This window comes from Mobula hypostoma, chromosome 9, assembly GCF_963921235.1.
Source record: "Mobula hypostoma chromosome 9, sMobHyp1.1, whole genome shotgun sequence".
In the NCBI taxonomy this organism is placed as follows: Eukaryota; Metazoa; Chordata; class Chondrichthyes; order Myliobatiformes; family Myliobatidae; genus Mobula; species Mobula hypostoma.
The window spans coordinates 127679354-127700116 of record NC_086105.1 but is presented as its reverse complement, the minus strand read 5'-3'; the positions used below and the strand labels follow the sequence as shown (position 1 = coordinate 127700116).

General features: G+C 43.0%; 1 protein-coding gene across 1 annotated transcript in view; it reads right to left on the bottom strand.

Moving 5' to 3' along the window:
- Positions 1–20150, bottom strand: part of shisa9a (shisa family member 9a) — a 390837-nt gene extending 370687 nt beyond the window's left edge. The window contains exon 1 of the mRNA XM_063059100.1: positions 18688–20150. Coding sequence (XP_062915170.1) covers positions 18688–19211 — 524 coding nt within the window. The 5' untranslated portion in view covers positions 19212–20150. The remainder of the gene's footprint in view (positions 1–18687) is intronic.
- Positions 20151–20763: the final 613 nt, after the last annotated feature.

The window sequence follows — 20763 nt, the reverse complement described above, 5'->3', positions numbered from 1 at the left end:
TAGGTGAGAGCATCATCAACTCCAATGTGCTCCTGGTAGGCAAAGGGCAAGGAATCGATGGCTGATCTGACTAGGGGTCGGAAGTGAGCCAGGACCAGGGTCTTCATGATGTGTGAGGTCAGAGCCAGAGGACGGCAGTCATTGAAGCCTTCTGGTTGGTCCTCCTTGGGAACTGAGACCACACATGACATTTTCCACACAGTTGGAACCCTTTCTGGGCTGAGACTCAGATTGAAAATGTGCAGGAGAACTCCACGCAACTACTCAGCACACTCCTTCAGGACCTTGGGGTTCACACCATCCGGTCCCAACACTCTGCCATGTCTGAGTTTCCCCAGAGCCCTTCTTATCTGCTCAGCGGTGAAGTTCCTTAGTTTTTTAGGTTCATAAGGATGGTTTGGGGGACAGACAGAGTAGTTAGGGATCAGGTTAGGGTTTAGGGTCAAGTTAGGATTTAGGGACAGAGATTAAAGGTCAGGGTGGAGTCTAAGTCACTGCTCCATGCTTGAAAGCCAGCAATGTGGACATAGGACAAGCTTGGTCAAATTTCGGATGTCAGACTGGCAGACCAGCGCAGAAGAGAGCCGGTGGCACCCCCAGGGTCAGCGAGTTGTTGATGGGTTCAGGAGTTGGAGTTCATGCTGGCAGGATTGAAGTCTGTTAATTGGTGAGTCCAGAGTTCGAGGCCTGATGTTCAGGGTCGCCCAACTGTGCGCCTGGAGTTCTAGGCCTAGTGTTTGGTGATCGGCGGGTCCCGGATCAATGCTGAGGATCGAGGTCCGTGGGATACATTGGAAGTCGAGGCCCATTGGCCAGAGCCCTGAGACTGCGAGTCTCTGCAAATCTGCTGGAGAAGTCGAACCCAACGTTTGCGAGCCCGAGACCAAGCGCAAGTCTGCTGGAGGCTGGAAGCTGGGGTCAGAGGACTGTGTATCTGCATTAGTGAGGGAGAGGAATGGGGCTTGTTGTTGTTTTTGTTGCTTGTTGTGTTCTGTTTTGTTGCGGGTTGTGTGTTGTGTTCTGCTGAGCATTATCGGCATGCTATGTTGGAGCCAGAATGGATGGCAACATGTGCAGGCTGCCCCCACCACGCCCTCAAGTGTGTTGGTTGTTAATGCAAATAACACATTTGTCAGGAAATGCAGAAAAGGTTTGACCCAACTGCAGAGCAGTGGAGAACAATTTATCAGTGAGCGATCAGTTTAATAATAAATGCAAAATAACAAGCCATGAATGATTAAAAAAGAAGAAAGAACAGATACCTAACATGATAAGGCAACAAGGTAACTGAATTCTAGAGCAACTGGTTGAGACTGGCTTGTTTAATGGGTGAACAAGGACTGTGAATGAGAGCTGGGTTTAAATAGGCTGCAGGCGATGAGGTGGGAATGAGTGGCAAGTGACTCCTGTTAGCTGGGTAGAGACTAGGAGGTGTCTGCCTATGCAAGCCAACAGCATTTCACTATAGAGCATGTTTCAATGTTCACATGATAAATAACCTGAAATTTAAACCTTGAATCTTCAGAAACATTACTTATAACATAACCCACAACAAGGAGCGGAGGATTCGGAAAACATTCCAGATATTTATTCCAGCTGCAGATGCAAAACATATTATCACTTCAGAGAGGAAAATTAATCGAGAAAAAAATAGATGTTTTTACATCCATGATAAACTAATCCTTTGGTAACATCTATATTGATGGAAGGGTTAAGGGGAGGGGGGAGGGTAGACATTACCTTTTCATGTATTCACTTTGAAAACTCAATAAAAATTATATTAAAAAAAACATCTATATTGATTTTCAAATTACCATAAGGACAGTTGTCTCTCTAACAAACACAATGAAAGGAAATGTGACACTCTAAAATGCAAAGAAAAATGCCATATAAAATATGGTGTTTTTGTTATAAACATGGTGCGTGCATCATACCACAATTTAAAAGGACGGCAATAAATGCAGCTTCAGAGCTCAGGAGATGCGCTTCTATAACATCCTGCTACACAAGTCTTAAACTTTGATCTCAGAAAGATACCACAAAAACAGAGTTTCCTAGTTTTTGTGAATACCTTGTAAGCTCACACAACAATTCAGTATTAAATGTAAGCCTGAATAAAAATCATTCATGTATTACTTCCCATAAAACTTTCAATTCCACTCTGAAGAACCTAAAACAATAATGAGTCAGTTTGGAGAAACTGGCAGGCCCAAGGGTGAAAGGACATAGTAATGGTTACAGAGAAAGCTGAACTTGACCTCTAAGAATTTGACCAAGGCTTATGAATGTTTACTGTTGAAAAGTAAGCACTGTCTCCAGTAGTAATGGAGTAGAACGAACAAGAAATTTAGTTAGAAAACAATTCTGGTTTCTGACAAATTCATCTTCAGAAAGAATCTGGTCTGGTAACAACATCTATCACATCAAATTCAGAATATTTCCAAACGCATACGTCAATGGAGTTGGAAGGCTGCCAAGAGACTAGATGTCTGACAGATAATATTCCAGTAAAAGGAACGATCCAATCTGAGCATGATGTGTTGAAGAAAATGTAAGCAGAAAGAATTAATTTGAATGATCAGTTTTCAAAGAGCAGCCAAATTTCTGCGATTGACAACTGAACTACGGATATTAAAGTTGACTTTCGTTCATGATCTCTTCACCTATGAACGTAAGTGTTAAGAATAGTAAATCAGTTCAAAGTATTTTCTCCCCTTCATGCAAGGGCCCTCAAAGAAAATCCAAGGCATTAGCATTGAAGTAGTGATTGATTGGAGTAGTTCAGAGAGATTAAAAAATACTAATAACCTTTCTCATGCTTTAATGATGAGCAAGAGAATCACAACTCTACGTTTTCACATACCATGTACCATGAAAGAGTGCGATATGCATCAAAAGGAGGAAGGGGACAGAGATTTGAACATTGTTTTCCTGAACACTGCATTGTGAGCAAGTGGATTACGGGAGCAAAAGGGCACATTGGAGATAATGAAATCTGTATAGTCTGAATGAGTTGAATGGGAAAAGCATTAGACAACAAATCGATGGCATTTTCAACTGTGTCACTGGAACTGGGTATATTTAAAGCGAAGGCTGATGGGTTGTTGATTAGTGAGGATGTCAAACTATATGGGGAGAAGGCAGGAGAATCAAGTTGAGAGGGATGATAAATCAGCCATGATGGAATAGCAGAGCAGACTTGCTGGGCTGAATGGCCTAATTCTGCTCCTATATCTTATGGCTTTTATGGAACACCCAATTCAAGATGGCATACAATTTAAATGCACTTATTTGTTGATTCCTACACTAAAGACTTCTGAAATGTTTTACTCATACTGTAGATAGTGTTAGAGAATTTCAACCATCTAGCATAATCTCCTGGTAACGCTTCAATTGTGAGCATCAAACTATGGAAGGTTAGAGGTCAGGGGTCTGAGGAAGAGCACAGGATAGGCTTGTAAATAGCTCAAACCTATCTAATAACATTAGTCATTAAGAACTTCCTGACTATGACAAGGAAACCTTTATTAAATAGAAGAACGAGCTATTAGTGACAGCTAATTGCAATGAAGTTCAAAGTTCAAAGTAAATTTATTATCAAAGTGCATATATGTCCATATTCAACCCTGAGATTAATTTTCTTGTGGACATGCTCAATATAGAATAATAACCATAGCAGAATCAATGAAAGACCACACCAACTTGGGCATTCACCCATTGGGCAAAAGACAACAAAATGTGTAAATAGAAAAAGAAAGTAATAATAATAAATAGATAACCAATAAATATTGAGAATATGAAATGAAGAGTCCTTGAAAGTGAATCCATTGATTGTGGTGCTAGAGCACAGTTTAAATATATCATATTGACTTTACATATGGTTTTGCTTCAAACAAAAATTCACTAACTTGCTGTTGTGAAATCCCACTTGGATTGCTGTGGGAAGAGGACGATATATGTGAGGCTTAAAAAAAAAATCCAATGGCAGATAAATGATCTGGTCACACAGTCCCCTCCTGGATATGAATGAGCACTTGGGAGACAGGTGGGATGGATGGGGATGGACTTGCTGGCTACTGCAGGACTGCAGGCATCTTCTGTCAGGTGGGAACAGGACAACTCGACAAGACTTCTCTCCCTACTACTCCCTCCAAACCACAACAACCAGGCAATGTGTCAAGCCATATAACCATATAACCATATAACAATTACAGCACGGAAACAGGCCATCTTGGCCCTTCGCGTCCATGCCGAACTCTTACTCTCACCTAGTCCCACCGACCTGCACTCAACCCATAACCCTCCATTCCTTTCCTGTCCATATATCTATCCAATTTAACTTTAAACGACAACATCGAAACTGCCTCAACCACTTCTGCTGGAAGCTCATTCCATACAGCCACCACTCTCTGAGTAAAGAAGTTCCCCTTCATGTTACCCCTAAACTTTTGCCCCCAACTCTCAACTCATGTCCTGTTGTTTGAATCTCCCCCACTCTCAATGAAAAAGCCTATCCATGTCAACTCTATCTATCCCCCTCATAATTTTAAATACCTCTATCAAGTCCCCCCTCAACTTTCTACGCTCTAAAGAATAAAGACCTAACTTGTTCAATCTTTCTCTGTAACTTAGGAGATGAAACCCAGGCAACATTTTAGTAAATCTCCTCTGTATTCTCTCAATTTTATTGACCTCTTTCCTATAATTCGGTGACCAGAACTGTACACAATACTCCAAATTTGGCCTCACCAATGCCTTATACAATTTCAACATTACATCCCAACTCCTATACTCAATGCTCTGATTACAACAGACAATAGACAATAGGTGCAGGAGTAGGCCAATCGGCTCTTCAAGCCAGCACCGCCATTCACTGTGATCATGGCTGATCATCCACAATCAGTATCCAGTTCCTGCCTTAACCCCATAACCTTTGATTCTGCTATCTTTAAGAGCTCTATCCATCTCTTTCTTGAAAGCATCCAGAGACTTGGCCTCCACAGCCCTCTGGGGCAGAGCATTCCATATATCCACCACTCTCTGGGTGAAAAAGTTTTTCCTCAACTCCATTCTAAATGACCTACCCCTTATTCTTAAACTGTTTTCTCTGGTTCTGGACTCACCCATCAGCAGGAACATGCTTCCTGCCTCCAGCATGTCCAATCCCTTAATAATCTTATATGTTTCAATAAGATCCCCTCTCAGCCTTCTAAATTCCAGAGTATACAAGTCCCGTCGCTCCAATCTTTCAACATATGACAGTCCTGCCATCCCAGGAATTAACCTTGTGAACCTACACTGCACTCCTTCAATAGCAAGAATGTCCTTCCTCAAATTTGGAGACCAAAACTGCACACAGTACTCCGGGTGTGGTCTCACCAGGGCCCTGTACAACTGTAGAAGGACCTCTTTGCTCTTATACTCAATTCCTCTTGTTATGAAGGCCAGCATGCCATTTGCTTTCTTCACTGCCTGCTGTACTTGCATGCTTGCTTTCAGTGACTGATGTACAAGAACACCTAGATCTCGTAGTACTTTCCATTTTCCTAACTTGACTCCATTTAGATAATAATCTGCCTTCCTGTTCTTACCACCAAAGTAGATAACCTCACATTTATTCACATTAAACTGCATCTGCCATGCATCTGCCCACTCACCCAGCCTGTGCAAGTCACCCTGCATTCTCATAACATCCTCCTCACAATTCACACTGCCACCCAGCTTTGTGTCATCGGCAATTAATAAACCAAAAGCTTTCTTCACCACCCTATCCACATGAGATTCTACCTTCAGGGAACTATGCACCGTTATTCCTAGATCCCTCTGTTCTACTGCATTCTTCAATGCCCTACCATTTACTATGTATGTCCTATTTTGATTAGTCCTACCAAAATGTGGCACCTCACATTTATCAGCATTAAACTCCATCTGCCATCTTTCAGCTCACTCTTCTAAGATGGGAACATTGAGCAGACTCACTCACTCATTGACTGAGTCAGTAAGACCTGCTGACTCTCATCCGGCACCTGCTCACTCCTTTCATATCCTCTCTCATCCTCTCCCATATACTGTTATTGTTCATTTCTGACTTAGGAGCAGCTCAGGTTAAAAACATTTCTTGAGAAGGAAACCTTATTGTAACCTGGTGACTACCTGTGACTTCACTGAGATCCTGTATAACAGGCATCAGATTTGCTTTTCATCATCAGATAGTATACTTCTGATCTCCACATTGAAAGCTGGGACAGGTAAATGTATCTCAGCCGCTGGACCTTGGGACAAAACTCGTGGAATAAGTGAAAGCAATGGAAGGAGAAATTTTCTTTCTCTGCAGAATTGACAACAGCAATAAAGAGATGGAAACAAAAGTGTAAGCACTTTTATATCACCAAGTCAAAGAGCCCAAACAAATAATCCAGCCTACGAATGAGATACCGGAAGAGGCTCTCAAAGACACTGGGAATTACCAAACCCCTCCAAGTGATGAGAGGGTAGGCAGATTCAAGTTTTTCAGAGGATGGGAAGGCAGTCAACACATACTTCATGGAACTGAAGTTGTTGGCTGCAAATTCTTCGATTTGCAGTAGGATTATATGTAGCATACGCAGGATACAGGGACATCTGTAGAGAGGAACAGACTTTAATCTGGCAATGTGTATCTAATTTGCAAAGTGTATCAAACTTGTCCAGCTGAAGAGTTGGATAGTGGACAGCACAATTCTCAAATAGTCAAACAGAAGAGAACGAAAGAACAGCAATCGTTTAAAGAATGCAAATATTTTGACAATCTGATTGAATGGAGCTTATGGAAAGGATGCCAGTAATACAATTTTTTTAATTTAATGCTGAGGGAGAAAGACTAACAGATGGATTACTAGTAAAAAGTAAATGGACAGTCTATTTCACAATGTCACACAAACTGGCTGCAGCTCCTGTGAGCAAAAGCATGATGAGCTCAAAGTCACGACTTTGAACTCAGACAGAAAATGGAACAAAAGTGAAAGAGGCCAAGTTTTTGCTATGATGTAAGACAAACATAGTTCCAGGTAAATAGTGATACAACATATATTACTGTTCCTAAGATATTTGCAAGAAAGCATGAAGAGGCAAAACAAGTGCTAATAGTGTATCACCGTGCAACTAATGGTACTACTGGGAAAAGATAAGCGGAAAATGAGAGATCAAAGAACAGAGAGTACAAAGCAGAGTTTGTTGTTTTTAAGAGATCTGTACGCCAATCCTTCATAACAATGTAGTTCAACAAATGGGACTGCTGGAAGTATAGAACGAGGATCTGATGAGAATACTGAATAATTGAGATTCATGCTCGGTACTCAAAGAGAAGCAGCTGCTAGATGAATTTGCAGATGTTACTGTAGGAACTGAAAAGCTAAAGAGAAAATAGATGAAAATAGGCAGCCAGTAGATAAAGCTCCAAGATACACTTCAAGAGCTGTCAAAGAGAAATTTAAAATCAAGCTTGAAAGGCTGATGAAGACAGAGATCATCACAGCAGTAAACACATTTCATGCTTGGTATGTCAGGCTTGGTATAGATAAGCCAAACAAACTGAGGACAGGTTTGGGATCCATGTCATCTGAATAAAGCAGGAGAGGACTACTATCCAGTGGAAGATATCCAGAGCAAAAATCTTCAATGTGCTAAATGTTAAACCCGGAGCCCTCAAAGGACCAAGAGATTCACAGTCTCCTGAGGACTAAACCTGTGGCGTTCAACACTAGTGATTCAGAATCCTGCAAGAAGTCCAGGTAGGACCTACAGGACAGCCATCATGAGAACAAATCAGCAATTCCATGTGAAATTAAAGACATGGTTGAATGCACATCAGTTGTGGCAGAGTTTGCATGTCATTACTTTCTATAAGGCAAAAAAACAAATAACATAGATGGCAGTGGTTCTTCACTGCCCGATAAACTTAATGCCTTTTATGTGCACATTGAAGGAGAGAACTATACCCGAGTAAATCCCCACAGCATCAGCTGATCCTGCAATTCCTGTCTTCAAAGCTGCGGTCAGAATATCCTTCAATCTTTGAACCCTCACGAGCTATTGGGTCCTAAAATTATACCTAGCCAGGTACTAAAAATCTATGCCAACCAACTGGCTGACGTGTTCAAGGACATCTTCAACCTCTCATGCTGTGGTCTGAGGTTCCCGCCTGTTTCAAAAGAGCTGCAATCATACTGGCATCCAGGAAAAGCAGGAAAGCCAGAAACACCTAATGATTAAATGTAGACAATTCTATTTGCCTCGGGAGTTCTCATCCGTGATCCTGACCACAGTTCACATACCACCAGCGGCCGATTATAAGCAAGCACTCACAAAACTGTACTATGTTGTCTGCAAGCAAAAAATAGTCCAACCCGACGCATTTCAAATTATAGTTGGTGATGTTAGCCAGGCCTGTTTGAAGAAAACTCTGCCCAGTTATCACCAGCATGTAACCTGCTGCACCAGAGGTCCCAACACACAAGACCACTGCTACACTATGATAAGGAATGCCTATTATTCCTTTCCAAGACTGTATTTTGGCAGTCGCATCATTTAGCTGTACTCATACTTGCTGCACACAGACAGTCTAAAGAGCAAGGCTCCAGAGATCAAGTAAAATCAAGAAGCAGTCACAGGAGGCTGAGGAATGCTTATAGGATTGTCTTAAGTCAGTGGACTGGGCCACATTCAAGAACTCATCTGAGGACCCCAATAACTACACCAGGGTCATAACAGACTTCATTAAAACAGCTGTGGATGAGTGTGTCCCCACGAAATCATTCAGGGTTTTCCCCAGTGAGAAGCCCTGGATGAACAATTAAATCTAGAATTTGCTGCGAGGCATTCAAGTCTGAAGATCAAGAATGCTATAAGAGGTGTAGGTATGATTTCTGGAAAGCCACCTGATGGGCAAAATGGACATTTTGAACTAGACCGGAATCAGTGAGGGATGCTCGATAGCTGTGGCAGAGTTTGGATACCATAACCTCCTACAAAGTTAAATCTTGCCACATAGAAGACAGCACAGCTTTGCTTCCAGTTGAGCTCAATGCCTTCCACGCATGCTTTGAGCACCACAACAGGGAGGAACCATCGTGCCCATCCATGTCTCCTGATGATCCTTTGGTCTCAGTATATGAAGATGATGTGCGGGCTGCCTTGAAGAGAGTGAATCCAAGGAAAGCATCTACCCAGCTGAGTAGTGAAGACCTGTGCTTGCCAACTGGCTGATGTATTCACGGATATCTTCAACCTCTTGCTCCATTGGTGTACAGTACCCACCTGCTTCAAATAGTCTTCAATCATACTGGTGCCCAAGAAGAACATGGTAACATGTCTCAACAACTATCGCCCAGTGGCACTTACACTCACAGTGATGAAGTGTTTTGAGAGGCACACATTATCTTCTGTCTGAGTGACAACTTGGAACTGCAGCAGTTCACCTACTGAAGCAACGCTTTGACTCTTCACACAATCCTGGAACATCGAGACAGCAAAAATGCCTACATCAGGATGCTCTTTATCGACTACAGCTCAGCATTCGCACCACCATCCCCTCAAAACTAATCCGTAAACTCCAAGACCTGGGCCTCAATACCCCCTTGTGCAATTGGATCCTAGACTTCTTCACTTGTAGACGCCAGTCAGTTCAGACTAGCAAAGGCATCTCCTCCACAATCACCATCAGCACAGGAGCACCACAGGGAGGTGTGCTTAGCCCCCTGCTCTACTCACTTCACACCTATCACTGTGTGGCTAAGCACAGCTCCAACACCATGTGCAAGTTTGCAAGTTTGTTGTGGGCTGTATCAAAGGTGGTAATGAATTGCATACAAGAGAGAGACTGAAAACTTGGCTGAGTGGTGTAATAATAACAAACTCTCACTCAATGTCAATAAGACCAAGGAACTGATTGTCAACGTCAGGAGAGGGAAACCAGAGGTCCATGAGCCAGGACTCATTGGAGGGTCAGAGGTGAAGATGGTTAGTAACTTCATGGGTGTCAATATTTCAGAGGACCTGTCCTGACCCATCATATAAATATAATTGCAAAGAAATCATGACAGCATCTCTACTTCCTCAGGAGTCTGTGGAGATTTGGGATGTCATCAGAAACCTTGACAAACTTTTATAGAAGTGTGGTGGAAAGTATGCTGACCGGCTGCGTTATGGCCTGGTATGGCACCACCAATGCCTTTAAATGGAAAATCCTACAAAAGGTAGTGGATTTGGCCCAGTACATCTAGGGTAATGCCTTCCCAATCATTGAGCACATCTGCATGAAATGTTGTCATAGTGAAGCAGCATCCATCATCAAAGATCCTCACCACGCAGGCCATACTCTTTTCTCACTGCTGCCATCAGCAGAAGGTACAGGAGCCTCAGGACTCACAGCACCAGGTTGGAGAATAGTTTCTACCCCTCAACCATCAGGTTCTTGAACAAAAGGGGATAACTACACTCATTCTGTTTCTGGTGTTCCCACAACTGATGGTCTCACTTTAAAGACTCTTTATCTTATTTCATGCTCGCTATTTATGTTATTTATCTATATTTGTATTTGCAGTTTATTATTCATTGATCCTGTTTATAGTTAATGTTCTATAGATTTGTTGAGTATGCCCACAGAAAAAGAATCTCAGGGTTGTATGTGGTGACATGTATGCACTCTGATAATAAATTGAACTTTGAACTGCCTCAATGATTCTTGACTGGTAACACTCACATCTACTGCGTTGAAGTGCTTCAACAGATAGTTTGAGGCTAGAATTAACTCTTGCCTCAACAAGGACCCACTGCAATTCACCTACTGCTGCAACAGCTCTGCAGCTGACACCATCTCACTGGCTCTCCACTCTGCTTTGGAGCACCTGGACAACAGCAAAACGTATGTCAGGCTGCTATTCAACAATTGCTGCTCAGCATTCAATACCATCATCTTCTCAGTATTAATCAGGCTTCTAAATCTGAGCCTCTGTACCTCCCTCCGCAACAGGGATCCTCAACTTCCTCACGGGGAGACCGGTCAGTAAGGATCAGTGATGACGTCTCCTCACTGACAATCGACACAGGTGCAGCTCAAGGATATGTACTTAGCCCACTGTTCTACTCTCTCTACACTCATAAATGTGTGGCTAAGTGCATCTCAGACATCATTTATAAATCTGGAGATGACACCACTGTTGCTGGTAAAATCTCTGAAGTTAATGAGGAGGCGCGCAGGAGTGAGAAAGATCGTCTGCTTGAGTGGTGTCACAACAACAATCTCGCAATCAGCATCAGCAAACCAAGGAATAGAGTGTGGACTTAAGGAAGAGGAAGTCAAGAGAACTTACACCAGTCCTCATTGAAAGGTCAGTGGTTGAAATAGGGTCACTTCAAGTTCCAATGTGTCAACATATCAGAGAATTCATCCTGGGCCCAACACATTGATGCAATCACAATGGAGGCATGCTAACAGTTCTACTTCATTCGGAGTCTGAGGAGATTTGGTATGTCACCAAAGCCCTAGCAAATTTCTATAGATTTATGGTTGAACACAGCCTGTTATGGAGGTTCCAATGCATAGGAAACATCCCCAAGAAGGTGGCATCTATCATTAAGGATATTCACCATTTAAGATATACTGCCTTCTTGTACTGCCATCAAAGAAGTGGCAGAGGAAAGATTCAGGAACAGCCTCTTCTCCTCTGAATGGCCTATAAACCCATGAACACTACCTCATTATTTCTTTTTTTTTGCACTGTATATTTAATTAGTAATTTATAGTAATTTTATGATTTTGCAGAGAGTGATCTATACTAATTGCAAATATAAAACAAAAAATAACTGATTGCATAAGTATTCAAAAACTGAAGTTAAAACTGTAAGCATTTTGTCATGTGGTCACTAGAATGAAGGCAAACCCAATTCTAACAAATATTATTGGGAACTAATAATTAAAACAAATTCCTTCCTATACTAGGAGGGAGAAGAGGTTGTGTACGTGTGTGTGCGCGCATGCACGCACACGCGTGGGGGATGAAATCAAGATCCCTGAACATCTGGGACCAATACTAGAGAGCATGGGACCAGTACCAAATGGACAGGTTGCATCTACTTGGATAGGAATAGTTGGGCTTGGAGGGTGTCTGGGCATGGTGAGTGTTTGCGAGCATTGATGGAGAGAGTTTACAGCAGAATAGCATGGGGTAGGATCTTGAGGAGAGCAAGAGAGGCAGGGAAAACAAGGAAAGAAATGAAAAACAGGAAAGAAGTAAACATCAAAATAACCATCAAAAACACAAGAAAGTCTGCAGATGCTGCAAGCCCCAAGCAGCAGACACAAAATGCTGCAGGAACTAAGCAGGTCAGGCAACATCTATGCACAGTAAATGAATAAACAGTCGATGTTTAGGGCCGAGACCCTTCTTCAGGACAGGCCAGTCTAAAAAAACGTCTTGGCCCAAAATGTCAATTGTTTTTTCATTTTCATAGATGCAGCCTGACCTGCTAAGTTCCTCCAGCATTTTGTGTATATTGCTTAAGAAATAAACCTTAGCGGTAAAAAGCACAAAAGGCAGATAGAGTCATTGGGCAAAAAAAGAAGCTAAGAGGACTAATGATGTCAGACATCCCACCCTGCAAAAACTCATTTCAGGGAAGTAGCACCATCAATTTGCGGGAGACTCCCGGAACTTCCGGGAGAAATGGGATGTTTGCAATAGAGTAGCTCCTGAGCAGCTAGCCAGCTAGTTTAAATAACGTTAGCTAAGCTAATGAACGAATGACACCTGTTAAACTGACCTCAACATGTCTTTTACAGTCTTAACCCACCATGGGCAATAGAAAAGTCACTGTTGCGAACAGCGCAGCGAGCAACACTGTCATTATTTTGACCCCTATTGGGCAGGGGTATACTTTAGGGTAGTCTGGGGTGACATATGTTTTATATTTTCTTTTTTTGGAACACTGCCATGGCGAGTGCGCTCTCTCGCACGCTCGCTCTCTCTCTCTCTCTCTCTCTCTCTCTCTGTCGCTCTCGCTTGCTTGCTCTCGCTCTCTCTTGTGGTCGCTCTCGCGCTCTCTCTTGCTTTCTCTCGCTCGCTCTCAACAAAATTGATTTCCGTGATATTGTATATAATTTGTGGGCATCAGGGAGCCACTATTAATATGTGGGAGACTCCCGGAACTTCCAGGAGAGGTGGGATGTCTGTGATGTACAAAAGACATTGTGCAGAGCATTCACAATAAGGTGGATGAATTTATGGCACTATTGGATATCAATGGTTATATTGTTGCTATTGTGGAGATGGAGTAGAATGGCAACTAACGATTGAGCCAGAACATTTAGAGGTATTCAGGATTTAGAAATGGAGGGAGGATGGTATAGTCAGCAAGGGAAGAAACCATTGCAATGGTCAGGATGGACTTTGGCTCAGAAAATCATGAGGTGAAGCTTGTTTGAGTGGAGCAAAGAAACATCAAGGGACAGGAAACATTGTGAGATTTGTCTATAAGTTCTAGACAGTAAAAGATGGAATTAAACACAAAATTAAAGACACAAGTTAAAGTCAAAAGCTACAATAACGGGTAAGTTAAATTCATTCATAGAGTGGTCAGATAAAACTGTGCAGGGATTCCTAGAGTGTGTAGTGAACCCAGTGGATTTTAAATCAATACATTGAGGAACTAACTAGAGAACAGGCTAGGAGTTCATCAGTTCTAATAAAGTGTCTCACACCTGAAATGTTATCTTGGTTTCTCTTTCCACAGATATTGCCCAAGCTGATGAGTATTTCCAGTATTAGATGCTTTCATTTCAAATTTCCAACATCTGTAGCATTTTTGATTTTTTTATGTGCTTAGACTGGATATTGTGCAATGAGAAAGGAATCATTAGCAACATTGTTGTCTGCAGTCCCTTAGGAAAAAGCAACCATGCCATGAAAGAAGTCTTCATTAAAATCGAGAGTGAACTAGCTGAGTCAGAAACTGAAGTCTGAGTCTGAACAAAGGGAACTACAAAGTTCTTGCGAACTCTACTGAAATGTTTGAGGTGAATGAGCATGGGAAATATTTAAACCATGTATGAAGGAAAACATGTTAAACAAATATACCAGACTCTTGGGGATGCAACTAGTGAAATACATTAGGGAAAACCAGTGGATCTGCTGTATTTGGACTTTCAGGAGACTCCTGATAAAGTTCTACGAAGAGGTCACTGTGCAAAATTAAAGCACATGGAACTAACTGGGAGTAAAAGACTGGCATGGAATAATGAACATTGATGAAAAGAAAACAAAGATTATGATTAAATAGGTTGCTTTCTAGGTGCTAGGCAGTGAATACTAGGATGCTGTAGGAATTGGTGTTTGGTCCCCAGCTGTCCATAAGATGTTTCAATGATGGAACTATAGGTTATATTTCCAATTTGGCAGACAGCACAAAGCTAAGGAAAATCTGAGCCTTTGTGATGGTGCAAGAGTTTATAATATTAGTTAGACAAGTTAGGCAAGTAGACAATGCAAACACGGGTGTCATGCACACCAGTCAACATTTATTCAAGTGAAGCAATTGGAATATCAGCAGGAGCACAGGAACAAGGATATCCTGCTGCAGTTATGCAGAGCTTTGAAGTAAGAGTTCTGTGGCATGGTGCTGGTCTACTTATAGAGGAGGGGTATCCATCCCATGGAAGAAATGCAACAAAGGTTTATTATATATTCAAGAAGGAGGTAAATACATTAGTTAATGCTGAAGGATTAGAGAGAAAGCGGAAATGGGCTGCTAATGTGTTTGATTAGCCACAACCGTATTAAATGTCCCAAGGGCGGAATACTCTATTTCTGTTCCTGTTTTCTGTGCTTCTATCTCATAATATTACCACAGTATGTATTGAAACTTTTGCCATGATGGAGGAACACTATAATGTGAGCTTGGAAATAGCATATTATGAGGAGAATATTTAAGGGGATCTTCTTCACTTGGACGGTGGTGCAAGTGTGGAAGCGGTGGATGCAGGCTCAATTGCAACACTTAAGTGAAGTTTTGGATAGGTACCTGGGTTATGCTCCAGGTAAGGGTAGATGGAACTAGGCAGAAAAACAGTTTGACATGGACTGGATGAGAAGAAAGATACGTTTCTGAGCTGTAGTGTTCTATGACCCACAGGACACAAAAGGAGTATTTTATTAAAATGCCAAAAGGAGCAGCTAACAGCAGCACAATACAGCCACAGACAACAGCAAATAAAAATGTAGAAAATCACCCAAGTCAGATCAATAATGCACTGGTTTGAGAAAAAATCCTGGAAAATTATCAGAACCTCAAAAAGCAATGTAAAAAAGACTTATTTCTACCCATGATTTAATTGTGATCTGCCTGGTTTTACTGGCCTTAAGGACAAAATTAATCAGTTCAGATTTCAAAATGGCACTTAACTCTAGAATGCTGATTATATCTCACAATGATCAAGGTTATGGCAAAATCCAAAGCTGCAACTCATGTACAGATAGTAGAGCTGCTGTCTGTGCTTGCTTGTAAAGGGACACCAGACACAAATGAACTATTTTCCTGGAATGGTTTGTTGGACTCTACAAGGAGAACTGTTTTACACTACTTAGCTCACAAGTAATCCCAGGCATCCACAAAATAAAGTGGAATTTGGAATCAAATGAAAGAGTGTAAAGAATCTACTCTGAAATTGGAAGATCAAGATTAAGACACAAGAGATTCTGCAGAGGCTGTAAATCTTGAGCAACAGACACAAAGCTCAGCAGGATAGGCAGCATCTATGGAAGGAAATGAACAGTTGATGCTTCAGGCCAAGAATCGTCATCAGGACTGGTCATGAGACATTAACTGTTCATTTCCCTCCGTAGGTGCTATGGGACCTGCTGAGTTTCTCCAGCATTTTGTGTGTTGTTGAAGATCCAGATTAAGTTCTACAAGATCATTGTGCTATTTAGTTGGCAAATGAGATAACTCTAATAGCTGAAGGAAAGGTAGCTGAAAACGGGGAAAAACCTCAAATTATCCTTGCAATATTTCTTAGACTGGGTAATGTAGGTTATTTGAGTGTGTTTCAATAAATGATGCATCAGGTCTTTGAGTAATTGGAAATGAAGTGGGAGAAGTGTTGACTGGTTATTGGGAGAGTACACCATGTTGGCAAGACATTAGAAACGCAAGAGAAATAATTTGGAATAAACCTCACGTCTGATGGTTGGCAATGGCCTGGTGCTCGTTGCAGTTTTTCTCTTTTTGTCGCACTCAACTTCAACATGCCCCCAGTTCCATGCAAGTCGAAACTAACCGTCAGCAGGTATTGGACCACAAAGGTTCGGGAACTGAACAATTCAGCCACACAATAAACACTCGGTAAATGGAAACGGAGGTTCATTAATATTATAATATCTTGCAGATTAGCACATAGACTCCACCTAGTGGACGGTAGGTGTGGTGTGGTTTCATTTTCTTTGATTACAAATGTGATGTAAGAGGCTGTCATAAGCAGACGACTGGAAGTATTGTCCCACAACCAGCTGGATGTGACAGTCTGGCTCTCCTCGGTAGGGCAGACCTGGCACTGTGCGCTAGTTTCTTTCAATCGCAGCAAACTAAATTAGGGAGCCTGACCTCTCTGTGTGTGATCCTGCATTGGAGCCCTTTCAAATGTAGTGGACAAGGGCCGCACAGGTTCAGTCCGTAAAGTTAAGTGCTGCCAGGATTGCGTTCCTGTAAACAGTGACCAACAGAGGAAATGGGTTGTTAGATAAATTGAACCGTACAATGAACCCCTAGGATAATTTTGGGGTAATTTAATGAATCTCTGGGGAGAGGATATTGTTGAGTCGTCCTCGATGCAAGATACAAATGCTGGGACCAGCCGCTCTCAGCCACAGTTACGTCCAATGGCTAAGGCAGCGAGTTAGGAAAGGCTTTTGACAGTACAGGAGGTGAAATATAGGAAATTAGAGTTGTGAAAACGTCTGCTTGTCGTTTATCTGGCAAGCGATTTGATGTTCAGATGAAGAGAGAAATATAGCGCCTGCTAGCGACCTTCGTTTGGATTAACCCATTAAATCCACGGAAAGAGCAGTTAACTGGTCGCAGTGGGAGTTAGAGCCAGCGGCACGTATTAATCAGCATTCAGTAACGTGCAGGTAAGACAGGGAGCGCATATCTGCGAGACAACAGCAAACGTCCGAAACAAGGAACTGGTCTTCGTGCCCGAGTAGCTCGTTAGTTCCCCGTGTTTCATATTTTGCTGCAGAGCCCGGTGCCAATGCTACGGCAGTTTCCAAGGGCATCGACGCACCCTATGTGTGTGTTGACCATTCCCATTATCATGCTGTGCTGTTACGAAACAACACTGGAGGTATCAGAACTAGAGTTGAGAAATTCGCTGAGTTACAAAGTGGCTGACAGCACGATTTGGAAATCGTGGAAATCAGTTGTCATTAAAACAAAACAAACATAAATGGTCCGGTACCATCCCAACTTCAGGTTGGATCCCAAAACATTTCAGGACGATTTAACAGACGTTTCATCTCTAACCGAACAAAAACTTTACAGTTATTTAAGAGAATCTTCCACTCGCAAATTTACGCTTTCCGTGACTTATCATCGCCTCGTGATGCTCTGCAAACAACGTTTTTGACACTATCAAATTTGCACTTAATAACACCACAGTTCTCGTTCCACCAGAGATGAAACGTCAGACGAATGTTCTCTACTTTCCGACCCAATTAGTGATTGTCCTGAGGAAATTGTGTCCGATGCCTCGGTGACACAACTCTGGGGTATGAGGACACACGCACACGTTAGATATTGTTCGTTTGATGCTCGTTTTCGATGGAAAACGGGCGATACTGACCACAGAAAGGATTTCGCAGTCCTTCTGCACATTTAACAGTTTCCACGATCGTGGATAACAGAAATGAATAGAAATAGAATTGTAGCCATTCCGGCTGATTCAGTCCGGATAATGTTTTACTAAAGTTGCATTCAATATCGGAAGGTAAGAGTACAGTAGCTAAGGGTTTTGATGTTGTTTCGATGCTAAAGCAGATTCGCTGTCGACGCTATGAGCAACAAGTATCCCTGTGGAGTGTGCTGCGCTTTTAAAGGCAGGAATTCAAATCGGTGGAAGGAAGAGTTTACACAAAATTAATCTCAGAAAGTCGTTGATTTATTTGAACAACCCTAAAGCCTCGCGGGCCTGTTTCACAAAGTGTTTTCCAAAGGATTCCCGGGATAGCAGTTATAAATATAAAACGTCTGAAAAGACTGCTTATAGATTGTTTCTACGCATCTAGGTAATATTTAACGTACCAGATAATGTTAAAATTGCAATAACTTGGGTACAAAAACATTAACAAGAACAATTGGATTCCGAAGTGACTAAAGCGCGCAGGAGGTAAGCCGACAGTGTTGTGTTTGTGGCCTGTCAAAATCAGCCCAGGTGCGCCATAAATCGTTGCCATCGCATGCTTTGGCTCTTTGGGTGTATAACCACCTATTCACTTCAGAACCGTCCTCGTAAGCGGGATGCGTGAGAAAGTGTTGATTCACCGCACCGCAACCCCAACCAGCCAAAATATTCACAGTCGGGCGGGACGGTGCCATATTCCTACGCACCTTGCACTAAAGGGGTGGGAGGTAGTGGAATGAATCAGACAGACTTCTTACCTGGAGACATTCAGTTCTCGCTGAGGTCTCTGCGATTTCTCGAGTCCAAGTTTGGTGAAAATACCCACCAGGACCATGATAGCCACAACGCCACAAATGAAATAAACAATTAAGTTCGTTTTATCCCTGGCGTGATCAAATGTACTTTCGTCTGGTCTCTGTGGGTACTTGCTCGCGTTCGCCCAGTTCGGGGTGTCATAATTGGAGCAAATGCTTTGGTCCAACTTGGACTCTTTGAACTGGCAGCAGTATCTGTAGCCACACGTTCCACAGCAGTACTGGTAGATACTTGTGTTGCAATTGAAAGCAGGGTCGAACTGACCCATTACGTCGTAGTAGCCCCGGCACCGATCAGGTTTCGGAGGCATTTCGGGGGCCCCCGGTTCTTTTGAGGTGTTCTGGCCGGAGACCACCACAATGCCTCCCAGTTGTTGACCGCTCTTGCCCTGGGCCATACAGTCCAGCACAGGGCACCACAAGCCCAACAGGTCCAGCAACAAGTAGCGCATTAGACGGAGGCGCATTGTTCTGTTCTCTGAAGCAAAGCGGAGCTCCGGGTTCAGACGTATCTCTCCCCGAGCAGGTGTGAACGCCGCATCCTAGCCCGATGCGCAAGGCGGGGTGGGAGGAGAAGGCGGCTGCTCAAGTTGCGAGTGGCTTCGAGCGCCGGTGCTCCAACTTACACGTGGATCTAGAGAGTGAGACCGTAGCTGCGTGCCTCGGGAAGTCTGCTCACTCCCTCTCCTTCTCGCCGTTCACGGTGACACGGTGCCGCTCCGCGCCAACCCTCGCACTCGATCCAGGTGCCATCCACCGCTGCTAGATGTCAGAGTCGGGATGAGCCAAGCCAAGCAAGCCGGACTCCAAGCGCACAGTGAGAAACGGTGCCTGCAACACATCCCCAAGGTGCGATCGTCGTACTACAGCGGATCACAGCGATACACTGGACCTTATCGCCTTAAAGTTACAACACTCGTCGCATCCCTTCGCCGTTTCAAACAGACGTGGATTAAGCACCAGTAACCGCTCCGCTTCGTGTCATGCTCTGTTAGGTAAAGCATCTACTCCTTGTTCGGCTCGGGTTGAATTCGCTCCATCAGCCGGACTCCGGCACCTTAAATGTCTGAAATGGGACTAGGCAGCTTTAACACGGGCTTGGAACAGCACCGAATAACTAACTATGGTCCTCCAGTTACAGCCCGGCGAATGAAGCTCCAGGGACTGGGAATTAAAGGGGCAATGCGTTTGTTGTTGGGAGAATGGATTTATTTACATTTAACTGCCAGTACGTAGACAGTATATTTAAAGGCGAAGAGACGTGGCCTTTTAAAAAAAAGAGGAAACTTTGAATTTCTGTTCCTATTATATTTCGAGGGACCTTCAGTCTGGCTGAGAAGGTGGGTCCTACCTCCACCGCCACTTTCAGAAAAGATGGTAAACAATAATACCAACAACTGCTGACATTTAAGCTGCAGACATTATTCTGGGGCATTAATTTCTAACATAACAAATTCTGCAAATTAATTCGGTTCCTGTTGAGACGATGTCGTGGAGCCGCGGCGCCTCTCTCACCAGCAGCCTCTTCGCAAAGTTTGCTAGGCTCTGTGGATGGATTCGCTTCGACTGCGAAGCTGCTCACAGCACAACTATCAATAACGCGGCTCAGCCCGCCACCCCATCACCTGTGCGGGAGAGAGACACTTCCTTTCGTCAGAGGAAATCTGGCGTCAATCGAACAATCGGTAAAACAAATTCTCCTGTCAAATCAAGTTTGAAAATTCCCTTCGCGCGAGCGGCGACATGCCGAGCAAAAGTGAAGGCTTTGTGTACGCAGACAGCAAAGAGCAGAAATAAATAATATGTTAACGGCGAACTATTTCGAAAATAGTGCAGATCTAAACCCCAAAGAACGCGGTTCCCTGAGCTAGCGAGTCAGTAGTTCCTTGTATTTGTCGCACAACAGGATTACCTCAGTGAGTTGGCCCCCGGGTCGTCATCGACTGGAAACAATATCATTCAAAGCTGAAAGGTGGGAAACCAATCACCACGCAGTTCAAATTCAATGAAACTGAAAAC